A 19843-nucleotide genomic window follows, 5' to 3' on the forward strand; every position below is an offset into this window, starting at 1 on the left:
CCGCTTTTTTTTTTTTTTAACCTGCTACTGGCGATAGAACCCTGGGCCTCGAGCATGCTGGGTAGGCATTCTACCACCAAGCTACACCCCCAACCCTATTTTATTTTGCAACATGGTCTCACTAACTTGCCCAGCTATCTTCAAACTTGTGACCCTTTTGCTTCAGCTTCCCAGGTAGCTGGGATCCCAGGTGGGCACCATCACACCTGGCTCTTAGTATATTTTTTGAAGAGGTTCTCTGGGTGATTAGTTAGCTGGAAGGGTTGGGTGATCTTCAAATTAGTTAACCAGCATGGTGGGAGTACCAGCCAATCAGAAAGAAGACTTTCTTTCCTAGTGTGGACAGGCTCCCTGTGACTCCTGGGGTACCAGGCTTCTTCTGTCATGGTGTCGGAAAATCCAGAGGACCCAAGGAAGAGGCCTGGTAGCAGGGACACAGAGGGCCATTCATCAGTGGCTATTGACCAACTGCTACTGAAGTATTTAATAACATGGTGCACCCCAGCTGGTGGACCCTGGTTAAATATCATCTTTAGGTCAAGTCTTGGGGTTCAATCCTACCCCCCTCAGAGCATCCCTCGGTCTACCAGGCAGACTGGATAGCCATTTCTAAATATGCCTTCCTTGGCAAAGAGATCAGTGGATAATGTATGACTGGGTTCAGTAGAAATTCCTTCTATTTCTGGAAGAACAACTCAATGTGGCTCACAAGAACAACTCACAAAGGCACTTGGTTGTTCCTGTTCATGTAGCTGGTAGAGACCCATATTCAGGAGCCCCTCCACCTGCTGGCTGCTGACAGTCGGGGAGAAAGTTTATTCCCAGAGAGAAAGAAAGGCAAGCACAGCAACCCACAGGGGTGTTTTGGAGTGAGCTTGGTGAGGCAGAGGGGCTTGTGAGAGCTCTTGGTGTGGGGAGCATGTCAGGCTCATGTGCACACCCCAGAACAGAGGGTGCCAAATCAATTTCCAGGGTAACCAAGTGTGACCATGGAACTCTGGCTTTCACTGGAAGGGAGTGACCATGAATCTGTGGACCAGGTTGCCAGGGGAGAGAGTGATGAGGGGAAGGAATGAGGACACGGAGATTTTTGAAGCCACTCTTCATGGTCTTAAGCATGGGCTTATAGAAAGAGAGGAGCCACCAACAATGGTTTGTTTACCTATTCTTCAGTGACCCTAAAAGAATAGGGCAGATGTCCTTTGGAACTGCTGAGAATGGGGACAGAGATGTGGAAAAATCATTCTTCCACTGCCAAGGGACCTGGCCAGGTGGCCTCAAAGCCAGCAGCAGGATGCAGCCCCAACAGCTGAAGGTGGTATGCATGAGCAGCAACAGCCATGGGGGATGCACAGTAGGCTAAGAGTCCTTGTTCAGTTTCCAAGACTTTCCCCAGGATGTACTAAAAAAGGCTGTGGGTACGTTGGAGAAAACTAGAGGGCCTGTTGGAGGTGGAGAAGCCAAACAGAGGAACACAGGCCATTTGGTGACAGTGACACCCTTCTCAGGAGAGCAACCTGCAGTTCACAAAGCACTTAATCATCCCAGCAAAGATTATCATTCTTATTTTGTTGATAAGAAAATTAAGAGCCATAGAGGTTGAGGGACCTATCCACGGTCAATCATGGTGGTGGTGTCTGGACACACAAGGAAAACCATTCCAGGTTTTCCAATTCTCTGCTCAGTGCTGTTAATCAGAATGGAGGCAGGCGAGGTGGGAGGGGTACAAAACAGAAGGAGACAGTGACTCTAGTGCAAGACCCTTCCCCACATGCAGGCCTTGCTGTAAATGCCAGGCCGGTTCCTCCCCAGCCTCTCTGCTCTCCCCCGAGAGCATTGCTTTGCACACTGTGAATCTCTGGCCCTGCTTGCCAGTGGAACCAGCCTGGGGCCTCGCCATGGGCTACATCCTTCCTGAGAAGCTGCTAGAATCTCAATCTGTTCTAGCAGTTAGGAGAGGGGGAGTAAAGGCAAGTGTTGCCACCAGATACGCCGGGCACCACAAACAAACAACAGAAAAGATTCATGTGTTCAGTGGAGCTGAATTTTAATTGATACTTTCTCAAACAGTGGTTCTGAACCAACATCCTCAGCCCCCAAAGATGATGAAAGGGGGGGGGGTGCCGTTTAACGCCACAATTAGCAGACAACCCCACAACAAATACAGTAAACATTAATCATATTAAATATTGAACGCAGACTTTGGTACGCTTGAAGAGCAATGGGTTTTAAAATTTTTATTTTACAGAAGACAAAGCAACCCATTGCTTAGGAATTATTCGGATGTCAGCACTGAAGGGAAATAATGTAACATTCTGGAATTTATATAAAAATTACAGCTTTGTTGTGTTTCACACTATATATAGTAATTTAATCATTTGCAGCTGATTAATTTCAGTGAAGGAAAATGTAGCATTATGCATTCCTAATGGAGCTCCAAGGTTTGAATTCTAATTGTGAGCTGGGCACAGTTTAAGTCTAAATTAGCAATTAGCTTGGGCAAGGGACATTGAGATTGAACTGGAGTTGTCTGGTGACAAGTACCAAGTCAATAAGAGGGCAGCAATAAAGATCATCAGAAAAATGCTGGCCCTCTTTGCTGGGTTCGTAATTAGAATTCCTTCCATTAGCGGAATGTTGTTTCACTTTGGAAAACATTTCCTTGTACATTTTCCTCCTTGACCTTGGTCTTCATCCATACCTGGACAGTGGGGGACTTGCCCTCCATTTGACAGCAAGGAAACTGGGGGTCAGAGAAATTAAGGTCATGTCAAGGAAGAGCCTATTGTGGCAGGATATGAGCCCACATTTCCTGGCTTCCAAATGAGTATTCTTTTTACATCAAGATGTTTTCTGGGACAAATTGCTCCATCTTGAGATTCTCCATAGACAGTACCAAGATAATGGTGATATTAATAAAAGCAAACCTTGACTCAACTCTCAGTACCTATCCAACCCTGTACCAAGCACTTAGCAGTTATTAGTTCAGTTCAGACTCAAACACAACCACGAGGCAGGTGCCCTTAAATCCCCTTTTGCAGGTGGGTTCCAGTGGGTTAGATTACTTATCCAGAGTGCAGTTGGGGTTGGAAGCCTTGCTTTTCACCATGACGTTTAATACCTCTTAAAGATGGTCCTTAGATGCCCGGCTTCTTGGTCATATCCATTTGGGATTTGGTGTGTTGGGTTGCAATGGCACGTTATGGGTCAGGGACTAAGGGAAGTATGTGCTGGATGTCTGAGGATCCACCCCCTTCTCCCCTGCTCTGAGCCAGGAAGGAGGAACTGGCCACACCTGTTGAGTCTGGCCGGTGGGAGCAACAGCAAGAGACAGAAGGCGACAGGCAGGTAGCCAGAGTGTGTTTATTCTTCTGGTTTCCCCACTGCAGGGCGGGCTCATGGCTCCTGTGAAGTGGCTGCACTGCCTCCTCAGTCTCCAGGTTAAATAACTCTTCTCCGAACAGACCCAGGCTGGGCATGGTGCCCACTGTTATCAGCCCTGGGGTGTGAACACGCCTTGTCATTTCCCTCAGTCTGTTCTCCTTTGTGGCCAGTCTCTTTTGACCAGAGGAAAATGAAAACCCTCCGTTCGGATCAGAACTAGGGATTTGGAGTGAAATTCACTAAATCAAGATTCTTTCAGGAAGCAGGGTTTTTGGGATGGTTTAGAAAAAGAGTTTTTGTTGTCTGTTTTAATAAAAGGACTATTTGTAGAGGTGTGGATAGGGTTAAAAGAACAAACAAGAAATACAGAGGTGCCCAGAGAGTGGAGTGGAAGAATAGGAAGGCATTACATTCCTAGAGCCGAAGGGACAAGAGCAGGAAATCCTGCTGCTGGAGCAGGGAGCGCCATGCCACTGAGAGTCACTGGGTGGGACCTGAGATGGGGAGGGACATCCTACTTCAAGAAATAAAGGCTGACACAGAGCAGGAGCTGACCCCTCCTCCTACCTTGGAAGCATTGATAGTGGCATCCTCCTCTGGTCCACACCCAACCAGAAACCTGATTGCAAAGGAATGCAAATAGTGCAGGGTTGGGTCAGCCCCCTGGAGTATTAAACAGGGTAGATAAGGCAGAAAATGGAACTTGGTTTACAAAGAAGAAAGAGTCTGCACATTCACCTTGTATCTTCCTTGAGGCAAGGAGTTAGGACATGTGAATGTACTTAAGTATCTTAGTTTTTTTTTTTGTGTGTGTGTGTGTGTGTATTACATTGTACTTTTTATTTATTTATTTTTTTTGTTTTTTTTTCTTTATTTTTTTATTTTTTTTATTGGTTGTTCACAACATTACAAAGCTCTTGACATATCATATTTCATACATTAGATTGAAGTGGGTTATGAACCCCCAATTTTACCCCAAATGCAGATTGCAGAATCACATCGGTTACACATCCACAATTTTACATAATGCCCTATTAGTAATTGTTGTATTCTGCTACCTTTCCTATCCCCTACTATCCCCCCTCCCCTCCCCTCCCATCTTCTCTCTCTACCCCATCTACTGTAATTCATTTCTCTCCTTGTTTATTTTCCCATTCCCCTCACAACCTCTTATATGTAATTTTGTATAGCAATGAGGGTCTCCCTTCATTTCCATGCAATTTCCCTTTTCTCTCCCTTTCCCTCCCATCTCATGTCTCTGTTTAATGTTAATCTTTTCTTCCTGCTCTTCCTCCCTGCTCTGTTCATAGTTGCTCTCATTATATCAAAGAAGACATTTGGTATTTGTTTTTTAGGGATTGGCTAGCTTCACTAAGCATAATCTGCTCTAGTGCCATCCATTTCCCTGCAAATTCTATGATTTTGTCATTTTTTATTGCTGCATAGTACTCCATTGTGTATAGATGCCACATTTTTTTTATCCATTCATCTATTGAAGGGCATCTGGGCTGGTTCCACAGTGTAGCTATTGTGAATTGTGCTGCTATGAACATCGATGTGGCAGTATCCCTGTAGCATGCTCTTTTAAGGTCTTCAGGGAATAGTCCGAGAAGGGCAATAGCAGGGTCAAATGGTGGTTCCATTCCCAGCTTTCCCAGGAATCTCCAAACTGCTTTACAAATTGGCCGCACCAATTTGCAGTCCCACCAGCAATGTACAAGTGTACCCTTTTCTCCGCATCCTCGCCAGCACTTGTTGTTGTTTGACATCCTAATGGCTGCCATCTTACTGGAGTGAGATGGTATCTTAGGGTGGTTTTGATTTGCATCTCTCTGATTGCTAGAGATGGTGAGCATTTTTTCATGTACTTGTTGATTGATTGTATATCCTCCTCTGAGAAGTGTCTGTTCAGGTCCTTGGCCCATTTGTTGATTGGGTTATTTGTTATCTTATTGTCTAATTTTTTGAGTTCTTTGTATACTCTGGATATTAGGGCTCTATCTGAAGTGTGAGGAGTAAAAATTTGTTCCCAGGATGTAGGCTCCCTATTTACCTCTCTTATTGTTTCTCTTGCTGAGAAAAACCTTTTTAGTTTAAGTAAGTCCCATTTGTTGATTCTTGTTATTAACTCTTGTGCTATGGGTGTCCTATTAAGGAATTTGGAGCCCGACCCCACAATATGTAGATCGGAGCCAACTTTTTCTTCTATCAGACACAGAGTCTCTGATTTGATATCAAGCTCCTTGATCCATTTTGAGTTAACTTTTGTGCATGGCGAGAGAAAGGGATTCAGTTTCATTTTGTTGCATATGGATTTCCAGTTTTCCCAACACCATTTGTTGAAGATGCTATCCTTCCTCCATTGCATGCTTTTAGCCCCTTTATCAAATATAAGATAGTTGTAACTTTGTGGATTAGTCTCTGTGTCCTCTATTCTGTACCATTGGTCCACCCGCCTGTTCTGGTACCAGTACCATGCTGTTTTTGTCACTATTGCTCTGTAATATAGTTTGAAATCTGGTATCGCTATACCGCCTGATTCACACTTCCTGTTTAGAATTGCTTTTGCTATTCTGGGTCTTTTATTTTTCCATATGAATTTCATGATTGCTTTATCTATTTCTACAAGAAATGCCATTGGGATTTTGATTGGCATTGCATTAAACCTATAGAGAACTTTTGGTAATATCGCCATTTTGATGATGTTAGTTCTGCCTATCCATGAACAGGGTATATTTTTCCATCTTCTAAGATCTTCTTCTACTTCTCTCTTTAGGGTTCTGTCGTTTTCATTGTATAAATCTTTCACCTCTTTTGTTAGGTTGATTCCCAAGTATCTTATTTTTTTTGAGGATATTGTGAATGGAGTGTTTTTCCTCATTTCCGTTTCAGAAGTTTTGTCGCTGATATACAGAAATGCCTTTGATTTATGCGTGTTGATTTTATATCCTGCCACTTTGCTGAATTCATTTATTAGTTCTAATAGTTTCTTTGTAGACCCTTTTGGGTCTTCTAGATATAGAATCATGTCATCTGCAAATAGTGATAATTTAAGTTCTTCTTTTCCTATCTTTATGCCTTTAATTTCTTTCGTCTGTCTAATTGCTCTGGCCAGTGTTTCGAGAACTACATTGAATAGAAGTGGTGATAGAGGGCATCCCTGTCTTGTTCCAGATTTTAGAGGGAATGCCTTTAACTTTTGTCCATTCAGAATGATGCTAGCCTGAGGCTTAGCATAGATAGCTTTTACAATGTCAAGGTAAGTTCCTGTTATCCCTAGTTTTTCTAATATTTTGAACATAAAGGGATGCTGTACTTTGTCGAATGCTTTCTCTGCGTCTATCGAGATGATCATATGGTTCTTATCTTTAAGTCTATTGATGTGGTGAATAACATTTATTGATTTCCGTATATTGAACCATCCTTGCATCCCAGGGATGAATCCTACTTGATCATGGTGCACAATTTTTTTGATGTGTTTTTGTATTCGATTCACCAGAATTTTATTGAGGATTTTTGCATCTAGGTTCATTAGAGATATTGGTCTGTAGTTTTCTTTCTTTGAGGTGTCTTTGTCTGGTTTCGGAATCAGGGTGATGTTGGCCTCATAGAATGAATTTGGAAGAGCTCCCTCTTTTTCTATTTCCTGAAATAACTTGAAAAGTATTGGTATTAATTCTTCTTTAAAGGTTTTGTAAAACTCCGCTGTATACCCATCCAGTCCTGGGCTTTTCTTGGTTGGTAGTCTTTTGATGGCTTCTTCAATTTCATCCATTGATATTGGTCTGTTCAAATTGTGTGTATCCTCCTGACTCAGTCTGGGCAAATCATATGACTTAAGAAATTTATCGATGTCTTCACTATCTTCTATTTTATTGGAATATAGGTTTTCAAAATAATTTCTAATTGTCTTCTGTATTTCTGTAGCATCTGTGGTGATATTGCCTTTTTCATCCCGTATGTTAGTAATTTGAATTCTCTCTCTTCTTCTCTTCGTTAGCATGGCTAAAGGTCTATCGATCTTATTTATTTTTTCGAAGAACCAACTTTTAGTTTTGTTAATTTTTTCAATAGTTTCTTTAGTTTCCATTTCATTGATTTCTGCTCTGATTTTAATTATTTCTTGCCTTCTGCTACATTTGCTGTTGTTTTGCTCTTCCTTTTCTAGGGCTTTGAGATGAAGTGTGAGCTCATTTATTTATTGGTTTTTTCTTTTTTTGAGGAATGACCACCAGGCGATGAATTTTCCTCTTAAAACTGCTTTCATTGTGTCCCATAGATTCCGATATGTTGTGTCTGTATTTTCATTTATCTCTAAGAATTTTTTGATTTCCTCCTTTATGTCTTCTGTAACCCATTGATCATTCAGTAACATATTGTTCATTTTCCATGTGATGTAGGATTTTTCCTTCCTTCTTTTATCATTGATTTCCAGTTTCATTCCATTATGATCAGATAAAATGCATGGTATCATCTCCACCCCTTTATATTTACTGAGGGTTGCCCTATGGCATAATATATGGTCTATTTTTGAGAAGGATCCATGTGCTGCTGAGAAAAAAGTATATCCATTTGATGATGGTTGATATATTCTATATATGTCAGTTAAGTCTAGGTTATTGATTGTGATATTGAGTTCTATAGTTTCTTTATTCAGCTTTTGTTTGGAGGATCTGTCCAATGGTGAGAGAGGTGTGTTGAAGTCACCCATAATTAAGTATCTTAGTTTTAAGAGAGAACTTCTAAGGAATCCCAACTCCAATGACATGATTGACACACAAAGATCATCAATAGATGCTAAAATCACTGAGTGAAAAGTCAGTTGGGTTGGGTGTGCTGGCACATACCTGTAATCCCTGTGGCTCAGGAGGCTGAGGCTGGAGGATCACAAGTTCAAAGCCAGCCTCAGCAAAAAAACAAGGCACTTGGGGCTGGGGATGTGGCTCAAGCGGTAGCGTGCTCCCCTGGCATTCATGCGGCCCGGGTTCGATCCTCAGCACCACATACAAACAAAGATGTTGTGTCCGCTGAAAACTAAAAAATAAATATTAAAAAAATTCTCTCTCTCTCTCTATCTCTCTCTCTCTCTCTCTCTCTCTCACACACACACACACACACACACACACTCTCTCTCTCTCTCTCTCTCTCTCTCTCACTCTCTCTTAAAAAAACAAAACAAAACAAAACAAGGTGCTAAGCAACTCCGTGAGACCCTGTCTCTAAATAAAATACAAAATAGGGCTGGGGATGTGGCTTAATTCAATCACTGATACCCCTCCCCTACCCTGAAAAAAGAAGTCAGTTTAGGTCAAGAGAAAATTTACTAGACATCAAAGTATCCTTCCAAAACTTACTTGTTAATTACAAAAGGAAAGATATTTGCCACACACTTGCTTCACCAAGCAATCAAGTGTATCATCCCCCAAATGGCATAAAACGGATACTATGTGTCCCTCATATTCTGTCATATTCTGGCCATAGTGTCTAACTAAGCTCAGTTTAATCAAGGAAAAACAATCAAAGGAGTCCAGATCATAGAGCATTCTACAAGACAGCTGCCCTGGACACTTCAAAAAAGTCAATGTAACCAAAACCATAGGGCTACACAGAAAAGAAAATACTGCACAGATCAACTTGGACAAATCCTAAACACAGCGCTCATCCAAAGAATGCAGATACAAGACCTAAGAGTACATGAAAGTTGATTCTATTTACACAAAGTGCATTTTGGATATTAGAAGTCAGAAGAGTTGTCACCTCTGGGGAATGATGTCAGGAATGGTACCCAAGATGTTATGATATTCTGTTTCAAATTTGACCTGAGTGCTAGTTATAAGAATGTACTTGAGGGTTGGGGTTGTAGCTCAGTGGTGTGCAGCACTGTGTTCGATCCTCAGTACCACGTGAAATAAACAAACAAACAAACTATGCTCATCTACAACTAAAATTATTATTTTTTTAAAGAGTATACTTGATTTGTGAAACCTTATTATGGCTAGTGCACTGTGTGTGTGTGTGTGTGTGTGTATGTGTGTGTGTGTGTGTGTGTGTGTGTGTGTGTACTAGAGAAAATATTCATGCAGCAAAATGTTAGCAACTGATGAAACCAGATAGATAATGATGAAGCAGGTATTCACTGCTCATCATAACATTCTTTTAACTCTTTTCTAGGTTTGAAATTTTCAAAAATAAAAAAAAAGTTGAGAAAGAAATGAAAATGGTTTTAAATTCTTTTTTTAATGTTCAATTAAGTGGAAATGATCAGTGTACTATTTATCAGCAATGGCCTCCAGAGTGATTTCACATCCTTCATACCCTTATTTAAATATATGCAAACTATTCACACTCAGCTAACATAAAACAAAACTATTTTGCATTCATCATGATCCCTAAGCACAAGCCAAACACCTCATCTGGTGCTCCAACACAAAAATAGCAATCTGTTCCCATGTTGAAAGAAAAACTGCTGTGTTGAACATACTAAGCTAGGCTTGGGAGTCACAAGACCATAACTAGGGGACTTGGAATTCTCAAGGGTTATTTTAGCATAAGGCAATCTTGACTGTGCTCACTGACTTCAGAATCCAACCCACTCAAGCTGTGACTCCACTGGTGATGTTGACCAACATTGATGTTGATTTTCCTTCAAAATATATGCTTTTTTTAGACTGGAAGCAAGGAAAAAAAATCTCAGTTCTCTAGCATCTTGTGTTTTCAATCACAGGCATGTTTAGAATAATCCATCCCCACAGAGGGCAGACAAAAGGGGAAAGAAATTCTGTTTTTTGTTTTGTTTTGTTTTGTTTTATTAGTTGCTCATGACAATACAATGATCTTGACATATCATACCCAAAAGACCTAAAAAGAGCATACTACAGGGACACAGCCACATCAATGTTTATAGTTGCACGGAAACTCTGGTTTTTTCTACCTCTGTTCCAAAATGGCACACTGGCCAGAGATTGGCACAGAAAACCTGATGTAAAGATCAAGTACACTGAAAAGCAATAGTTCTTATGCTCAAAAGTGATAGTTAGAAAATCCTTATGCCTCTCCCAACCCCCATCTCTATAGTTGCCAAGACTATAAGATGACATAAGCACTGTGGCCTCTGGGCAGCCTGGATCTGGGAAAGATGAAGAATTGGTTCCCAAGTCTCAGCCTTCCATTGCTGATTCAACAGATGCCTTTGGTTCAGCTTGATGTCACACATCTATGAGCCCCTCTCTAGCACAGGACTGGCCCATAGAAGATCCTCAATAAATGTTTATTGGAATAAATGAGTGATGGAGAGAAGGGTTGCAGAAGAACATGAGGGAGTGGTTTTCATGGAGGTTTCTGTGCAACTTGAAGGGATTTCCCACATACTTTTGCTCAGAACCTGGCTCTGGAATTTTCTAGGGTCAGTAGAGGACCAGTGTAGATTCACCCTTGACACCCTCACCTTAAGAGGCTTTCAGGGCAGCTGACATCTGCAGGGGGCCAGGGCAGGAGAGAAATACCATGACTCATGGGGATTGCAGAGAATACCTTAATTTCTGAGTCTGTGTGGGACTCCTTGACATGACCAACTCAGCATTTGCATCAGCTGAAACTCTGGGACAGAGGGGAGAGAGAGAGAGAGAGAGAGAGAGAGAGAGAGAGAGAGAGAGAGAGAGAGAGAGAGAATGAATCACAATGAGTGTGATTCTGTACTTTTAAAAAAAATCTTGTATTGAAAGCAAATGAAGTGCTAGATGTTGTACTAAGTACTTTAAATATGCTGTTTTATTTAATTCTTGGAACAACTCAAGTAGACATTTCATCTTACAAATGAGATGCTTATTATGGTTTGAACCTGAAATGTCCCCACAAAAGTTCACAGGTTGAAAGCTTAGGCTACCACATGCCCAGATATTTGGTTAAATGTTATTCTGTGTGTCTCTGTGAGGGTGTTTCTGGATGAGGTCCACATTGGAGTTGGTGGACTAAGTAAAGGAGATTACTTAGTGGTTGGGCCTCATCCAACCTGTTGAAATCCTAAACAGAATAAAGAGACAGAAGTAGAGAGAATGTGCTCCCTGAGCCTAACTGTCTTGGAACTGGGACATTTGTCTTCTCCACTCTTTGGACTCAACTTGAATCTATACTGTCTGCTTTCCTGGGTCTCCAGCTTGCTGACTGAAGATCTTGGGACATCTGGGCTTGTGTAACCTCATGAGCTGATCATAGATAGATAGATAGATAGATAGATAGATAGATAGATAGATAGATATTCCCTTGCTCCTATTTCCCAGACTAATAAACTAGATCCACTCAATCACATGATAGATACTCCTGGTTGCCTATCTGCTGACCATCCTGAGATTCCACACTATGGAGACTTAAAATGATGAAACTTTCCTTCCCAGCTTTCATTATATTCAGGGCACAGGGTTCAACCCAAGCCTTGCCATGTGGACCTAAGGAGGGTTTGCCGGGGGCTCCTGGAAAAGTGTTTCTTTCCTAAATCAGCCACCCAAAAGGAAATGCTCCCATCACAGTTACGTGTCTGAGTGGTGTTAGAAACTGCAGCAACACCTCACAATGAGGGGTGAGGTTGCTTTTGTGCAGAGAAAAGCAGAATAGAAAGAAATCATCTGATTTCATGATAATATTGTAGAGCTGCTGCTTTAACCAATCCTGAAATCATGTTGCTTCCAGACTTCTTATGTGAGATGAAAGGTACCTTTATTGTTTAAGTCTCCTTTTATAATGGAAGTCTGTTGTGTGTGTCCCAGGGCGTCCTACTTAATCAGCTGGTTTACTATTCCCCATAAGAGCTTATCAAAGGGAGGTCTGTTTATCCATTCAAAGGTGAATTTACAGGTTCATTTCTTCACCTCATTATTTATAAATAGTACAATGAAATGTTAAATGCATGAATTTATCTCTATCTACATCCACAATTTCTTTCCCCATATGTCCTATGCATCCATCTGTCTAGCCATCCATCTCTGTATCCATCTATCCACCTGGAGTTCTGTAGCCAAAAAAAGCCTGAGTTGTTGCTACATACTGGAGCCCATTCTGGAGAATCATGGGGAACATGACCATGTCAAAGCCCCTGAGAAACTCTATGAGACAAAAGAAAGCAAAAGCGCTTTTTTTATTTGTTTGTTTGTTTGTTTGTTTAATGCTTTTCTTAATCACACATCTTACCAGAAACCCATTTTTGGAAATGTGCATGTGACTGGGTAGCTATCTCCTCATATCCCACATGCATTTTAAGAGGGCAATTTCTTCCCTCTGAAGGCAACTCTTGCTCTTCTAAAGCACCGAAGCAAAGCCTCTGGCACACACAGCCCACTGGGATTTGCTTAGCAGATTTTCCAAGATGGCTTGATGTTAATTTCTACAAAAAAGATGTATTTGTGGGCTTGTTTATTGTTGATGAAAATCTAGGAACCTTGAGTCTGGCCCATCATCCTGCTTGAGCTAACCATATTTGACACAAACAGCTTCCACTCATGGTGGCCCTGTGCCCTGCTTATACCATCCACAGCCCAAGAGGTAATCTCATGCTTGTGTTTTAACATAAACTTCAAATCACATGCATACTAACACTACTTCATGAGCAAGAAATTACCACGTCTGGTTCATTGACATTTACTTCTAGGAACCATTTCAATCAGATTAATCCGTTTATCTAAATAATCTTCTGCTCACTTCACAGCATCAGAACTCACCAATACATTTTCTATTGATGCTCCCAGCCTTGCTTTTCGCAGATCAAAATGCAAGATTAATTATTATCTGGAGTTCTGTAGATGGAGCCTGTATCCGAGTGTGGGAGAATCCACATAATAAATACCTCTATCACATCAGAGTCTGAGAAAGGGAAAAAAGAGGAGGGCAGGTGGAAATGCAAACACCAGTCTATCATGGACAGGGCTACTGCAGAAAGTAACTCAGATGTGCAGCCATAACAGGGCTGGTATTGGTCAGGACAGGGAGCTTATGTGGTAGTAACAAACAACCCAGGAATCTTGGTGGTTGATAACAACAAGAGTTTATTTCTTGTTCACATTACATATCCACGGTGGGCCAGTTGAGAGTCTGCTCCATACCATCTTGGCCTAGAGACCCAGAAGTTGCAAGGGTCACTCTCTGGAACACTCGTCAATATTCATGGCAGAAGGAGAAGTGCAAGTATGGAGACCCCCTGCTGGCTCTCAGATCTACCCAGAAGTGACCATGTCACCTTTGCTCACATGCCATTGGCCATGTGTGTGCTCTGTTACCACAGGCCTTCTAACACTGAATCCTAGAGCTAAACAGACCTGTTCCCCTAAAATAGGCACCCTTGGTAAAGCCACAAGCTTCAACCCAGGTAGGCAGAGCCTTTTTACTGCCATGGTGACCCTGTGGCAAACAACAGAGCCAAGGGCATGCTCTCTGCAGACAGGCAGACCCCAAAGAGATGGATGATGGGGTGAAACTAAATTTCCTGCCCAGGTGAGATAGAAGGGAGCAGCCAGGGAAAAAGTCACATGACAGTAAGACTTCTGCAAAGTAGGTCATCCCACTTAATCTTTATATATATATTTTTAAGTTCTCTATTTCACTCTCAGCCCATTTCTTCTCCAACATGTTCTCCACCTTCTTCATCTTCCTCCTCCAACAAACCTGAATCCCACACCACTCCTGGAGGCCTGGACACAGAAGCTGACCATCCAATGGCTCCACTCCAGTTAGCAAATCTTTCCATTTAGATCAGTCTGAGAAAGGTTTTCCTGTGACTGAGCACCACAGCGGAAACATGGAGGAGGTGGATGAATGAAGGGATGATGTCCAGGGTCCAGGACCTGCAGGTGTTCATTCCATGTGAGCGTCTCATCTTCAGCACCTTCTCTTACGTGCTATTATTTGGATGTGGCTTGCCTCCCAAGGGTTCACAGTTTGAAATCTTTGTCCCCAGTGTGGTCAGGAGGTGGTGGGACATTTAAGAGAAGTACCCAAATGGGAGGTCATTAGTGAAAGAAAAGTGTTGCAGGACTGATCAAACACACACCTGGGATAAGAAGTGGGTTTACTGTCAGAGGCCTGACGAGGCTGCTCTGCACAGAAAGAGGGAGAGCAGCAGCAATTTCCTTTGAATGTTACCTTTTAAAGGCTAGAATCATGGCCGTGCACTAGGGGCGGGTTTAGTCTTGACCGACATAGTAAGCATGCCCTGATCTTGTGGAAGCCAAGTTTGTCTCTTGGGAACAGAGACAGGCAGTTTTCCTATCTCTCAGAAGGGGAACAGGAAAACCTGCATGTCCCTTAATCTTCTCAAGGAGAGAACAGGGAAACCAGTATGCTCCCATCTCAGGACAGTACATTATCTTCTATCTCTCCATGAGAGAACAGGGAGAGACCCACATATCTCCGGGCCAGTAGGTTTTTATCTTGGGCTAGTTTTTATTTCTTGGGAATAAGAACAATATTCATAAAATTGGGGTGGGGAGAAGGAAGATGGCTGCAATTAAGCTAACAATTAAGTCATGGGAACACCACTCTCAGAAAGGATTAAGGCAATCATCCGGGGACCCTGGTTAGTTCTCCTGTTACCAAAGAGCAAGCCTGGCCCCTCCTACCCAGTCTCTCTGACATCTTGTCTCACCATGTGATCTTTTCCTCTCTCACACTCTCTCATCATGATGCCACCCACCATATGATGGGGCTAGGGAGGCCCTAACCAGAGCCAGTACCAGGGTGTTGGAACTTTAAGCCTTTAAAACTTTGGGCTAAATAAACCTCTTTTTCTTTACAAATTATTCAGCCTTGAGCATTTTGTGATAGCAATGGGAACATGAACTAATATCCATGGGAAAAAGTCACATGACAGTAAGACTTCTGTAAAGTAGGTCATTCCGTTTAATCTTCATCTTCTTTTTTAAAGTTCTCTATTTCATGCTCAGTCCTTTTCCAACGTGTTCTCCACCTTCTTCATCTTCCTCCTCCAACAAACCTGAATCCCACACCACTCCTGGAGGCCTGGACATAGGAGCTGACCATCCAATGGCTCCACTCCAGTTAGCAAATCTTTCCATTTAGATCAGTCCGAGAAAGGTTTTCCTGTGACCGAGCACCACAGTGGAAACACAGAGGAGGTGGATGAAGCGATGGCATGTCCTTTCCTTTTCTTTTTCCTTATCCAAATCCAAACTATTCTTCAAGTGCCAAGCTCAGATCTCATCTCCTCTAGGACACATTCACACCTCTACAGCCAATGGTGACCACAGCCATGGCCTGTCTATATCCCTGTTCTAACACATGGAGCTCACATTGCTATCTGAGCTCCCAGTATAATGATTCAACTTTGTAAATCACCTGTAAGTTTTAGGAGGATGGGGACAATGCTTCACATGCTCTCTGCCTTCCTGGAAGTACCCAGGCCAATGCTGAGCACAGAGCAGACTCTTGCCAAATAGTTCCTGAAACAACTGGAAGGCACAGGCTGTGCAGCGTCATCGGCAAGGTCTACTCCCATCTCAGTGGGTGGGGGAGTGACCAAGAAACAGCCCTTGCAGCATGGACACTGGACCATGCTGAGAATCCAGAAAACGGTTTCCATGCAGGTAATGTTCTATAGGATAAGGTGAGACCCTGAGTTCTGGAAAATATGTCACAGCTGCTAAGATAGAGCGTTCCTTAGCTGAAATCAGTGAGGAGGTAAAGGAGAGCAAACACGCTTTACTACAATCACTGTTGTTTAGTATTGGGCTTCCAGCATTTTTGCTTTTTGTATTAACTGGACACTTTTCAACAGGCAAGGAGATAGAATTTTTCCTGTTTATTACCTAGCAGTTGTGCTCAATTCTGGCATCCTGATGGCAAACTGATTCCTTTCCCTACGTTATTGGATGTACCAATAGTAATAACAGCTACATTTATTATAAGCCAGTTGCTCTATCAAGAACTTTACTTGTATGAAACTATTAGAATTTTACAAGAACTATATTGAACTAGGTGCTATGAATGTCAAAGTCTTAGATATCAGGAAATGAATCATATAGTGTTTGGGTAACTTGCAAAAGTTACAGAAGGTGGTGGGATCAGGGTGTGAAGCCCTGAAACTTTGCTCCAAAGATCCTTAACCACTTCACTAAAGAGCACATGAGTCAAGAATTGGAGAACTTCTGAAACCAATCACGCAGGGCATGGCCTTTGGGGCTAGGCAGACTTAAGTTCAAGTCATACTTTACTGTCTTCTAAGGTTTTTATCTTAGACAAGTCAGAGAAATTTAATAGCTTCATGCACACAGTCACTTCTGGATTTCAAGTCAAGTGGGGTTTTGAGATTAACAAGGGCTGCTAGTCCTCCAGCAGGATGTTTGGTTGGTTGGTCAGGTGTGGTCTGACTGTTAAGATCTGGCCTTGAACCTCACACATGTGATGTGACCTTGGGCAAGTTACTTACTCTCTGTAGTAGGCTAACGGATGGTCACCCAAAGCCATCAGGCCCTCCTTCTTGAAATTTGTGAATGTTGCCTTAAGTAGTAAAACTCTGCAGATGTGATTCATTTAAGGATTTTAGATGAGAAGACGGTCCTGGCTCCACGATGCTTCCACAAAGATCTTTATGACAGACAGGTGGAGGAGGATAAGATACCCACAGAAGGCAGAAGGAGCAGGGAGGACAGAAGCAGAGAGAGAGGTGGAGATGTAACACTACCGGCTTTGAAGACGGAGGAACGAGCCATGAGTCCAGCCAGTGCCTCCAGGATTTGGAAGAGGGAAGGAACAGTTTTCTCCTAGAGCTGCTGACGGGCTACAGCCCTGCTGATTGATGTCTTGATTCCTGCCCAGTGAAACTGATCTTGGACTTGTGGCTTCCACAACCATGAGAGAATCCATTTCTGTTGGCTGAAGCCACCACACTGTGGTAATTTCTTACAGCAGTTCTAGAAAACTAATTTAACCTCCCCAAGTCATGACGTCCACAGCCACCAGACACAGGATGGGATGGGGATGAGGAGCTGAGGGGGACAGCTTTGGGGGTTCTGAAAAATGAGACAAGTAATGCTGACCACAAAGACCACGCGTGGGTCATTTCCTGGGAGCGCTAGGGAGATGCCCACCTATCCACTTATGGTTTTTTGAGTGCAGGACCCCAAGGTGACTCTCCACACAAATCACAGCAATCCAGACTTGGCAGTCAAGGTAATTTGACCACAGGGTGGCCATGAGCAGGTTATTTAATTGTTCAAAAGCTCACCTACAGGGGCCATAAAATGAGTTAAGTGAGAGAGCAGTAGAAAGCTCTTAGTGCCTGGCATACAGCAGGCACTTACACGGGGCTGGTTTCCCAGTGGTGCTCACAGGGCAGCAGGAGGAGTTTCTCTTGTCTGGGTTTCTACTCCCTTTCATTTGGACACCAATGAGGTGAGAAAATTACAGGAAACATGATTCCCATAGCTGGGCTGCAGTTCACTACTGTGGTGTCCTGATATCAACTTACAGACCTGGAAAGGCCCTGATGAAATTCCTACCAGGGATCCAACATCCGTGGATACAGCCATATGGAGCACCTATTAAGTGACAAGCATTGGTCCAAGCACAGCCCTGGTAAAAAATTTTAAAGTACAAGACTGAAGTTAGCTCCAAAAGAGTTGTTTGTTTATTTATTGGTGCATATCAGCAAGTCACCCTTTCTGGGCTTCATCACCCAAGGGGACAGAGCCTATACAGGGAGCATGGCTTGGAAAGCAGCCCCAGGCCCCATGTGCCCTTCATCTGGGTGTCCTGGTGATGCACAATTATCCAGCCAGACACAGCATTCCTGAAGTCGCACATTTTCTTAACATAAATGTGCAGTGTTCCAGGGCTTTGCTTATTTTCTCTATGCTCAGGCATGTGAAAATGGCCTTTTACCATAAAATAATGGGAATAGTAGGTGGGAGTTGTTTGTTCTGTCCCTTCTGTTAGATGTTCTTAGCAAAATAAAAAGTTAAAAACTTTTTTCTATTTGGGACATTTTTGTTTTGGGTTCTTTTTGTTTGTTTGGTTGGTGCTAAGGATTTAATCTAGGGGCACTTTACCTCTGAGTGGCACCCCCAGCCTTCTTTATGTTTTATTTTGAGACAAGATCTCGCTAAGTTGCTTAGGACCTCGCTAAATTGCTGAGGCTGGCTTCGAACTCGTGATCCGCCTGCCTCAACCTCCCGAATCGCTGGGATTACAGCCATGTGCCACCATGCTGCCCAGCTTGTTTTGGACATTTCATGGATCCATAAAATTCAAAACTTGGGAATCATTGATTGACAGGAAGTAACTGCGTGATAAGAACAGTTCAAGCAAATGAAAAGTCACCCCAACACAACACAGAATTAGGCAAGCGAACATCAATGTCCCCAGGGTATAGCAATCTGCAAGACACTACAACTTGGAACCTGCCCAGTTGCTATGGTCTCTCCCATACCTATATAATTACCTAGGAAGTTGCTGTCTTTGTAACACATGAGGTCCATGTCACAGAGATTTCAGAAAAGGAAGATTTTTTGGTGTGTCCTAGAAATCTACATGCTAGCTATAAATTGCATGACTTGATTGAGCTGTATGAGGTGAGAAAATTACAGAAAACATGATTCCCATAGCTGGGCTGCAGTTCACTACTGTGTATGATAATTCATACATGCGAGAACTTACTTCTTGCATGTTTGGTGATTCAGTGTGCATCATCTGAAGTTCATGCAGCTGTGGAGCAGGCAGGCATTGTCTCCAAAGGAGAATCTGGACTTTCTCTCTTAGTCAGTGTTATGGTTTGGATTTTAAATATCCCCCAAAGGACATGTGCTAAAGGATTAGTTCCCAGCTGATGGCGCTGTTGGAAGGTGACAGAAACACCCTCTCATACTGGCTCTAGCATCTCCTCATGAACAGACTCTCACTGAGCTCCTGTGACACCATGTCCTCCTCTTGTCTCCCCAGCCTCTAAAGGAGTAACAGATTCCTGCAGCTGCCTGTCCCTGGGCAGACTCGCCTCCTTCATCTAATCTCTTGACCCTAGTGTACCTGTATATTTTTTCCTTTATTTTCTTCTAAAGTAGTGGTCAGCATATGTAACTCACAAACCAACAGAGGTGCCCCTTGCTGTCCATAAGGAATTGGTTCTGGGATCCGCCTGTCTTGGATACCAACATCTGCGGATGCACAAGCCCTTCTTATGGAAAGGTGCAATATTTGCATGTAACCCATGCCTATCCTCCTGGGTACTTTAAAACAAATCTAAATTACTTATAATACCTACTATGATGTCAATGATATATAAATGGTTGTTATGTTGTATTCTTTAGGGAATAATGACAAGGAAAAAAAATCCATACATGTTCAGTATAACCACAATTTCTTTGCCTGAATATTTTCAATCCATGGTTAATTGAATCCATGGATGTGAAATCCACAGATATGGAAAGAACTGTACCATCTCCAAGTCTTTTTTGCAAAGAAAGTT

General features: G+C 42.5%; 1 protein-coding gene across 2 annotated transcripts in view; it reads right to left on the minus strand.

The window, feature by feature from the left end:
• LOC308632719 (uncharacterized protein) overlaps positions 1–19843 on the minus strand; it is a 322166-nt gene that overhangs the window by 83714 nt on the left and 218609 nt on the right. For both annotated transcript variants that reach the window (XR_014018636.1, XM_081265035.1), the window contains exon 5: positions 8232–8418. Coding sequence is in view for 1 of the 2 variants with exons in the window: in XM_081265035.1 (XP_081121161.1) it covers positions 8232–8418 (187 nt within the window). In the remaining variant the exon portion in view is untranslated. The remainder of the gene's footprint in view (positions 1–8231; positions 8419–19843) is intronic.

The sequence above is a fragment of the Spermophilus citellus genome, assembly GCF_964194105.1.
Source record: "Spermophilus citellus genome assembly, chromosome: 2".
Taxonomy (NCBI): Eukaryota; Metazoa; Chordata; class Mammalia; order Rodentia; family Sciuridae; genus Spermophilus; species Spermophilus citellus.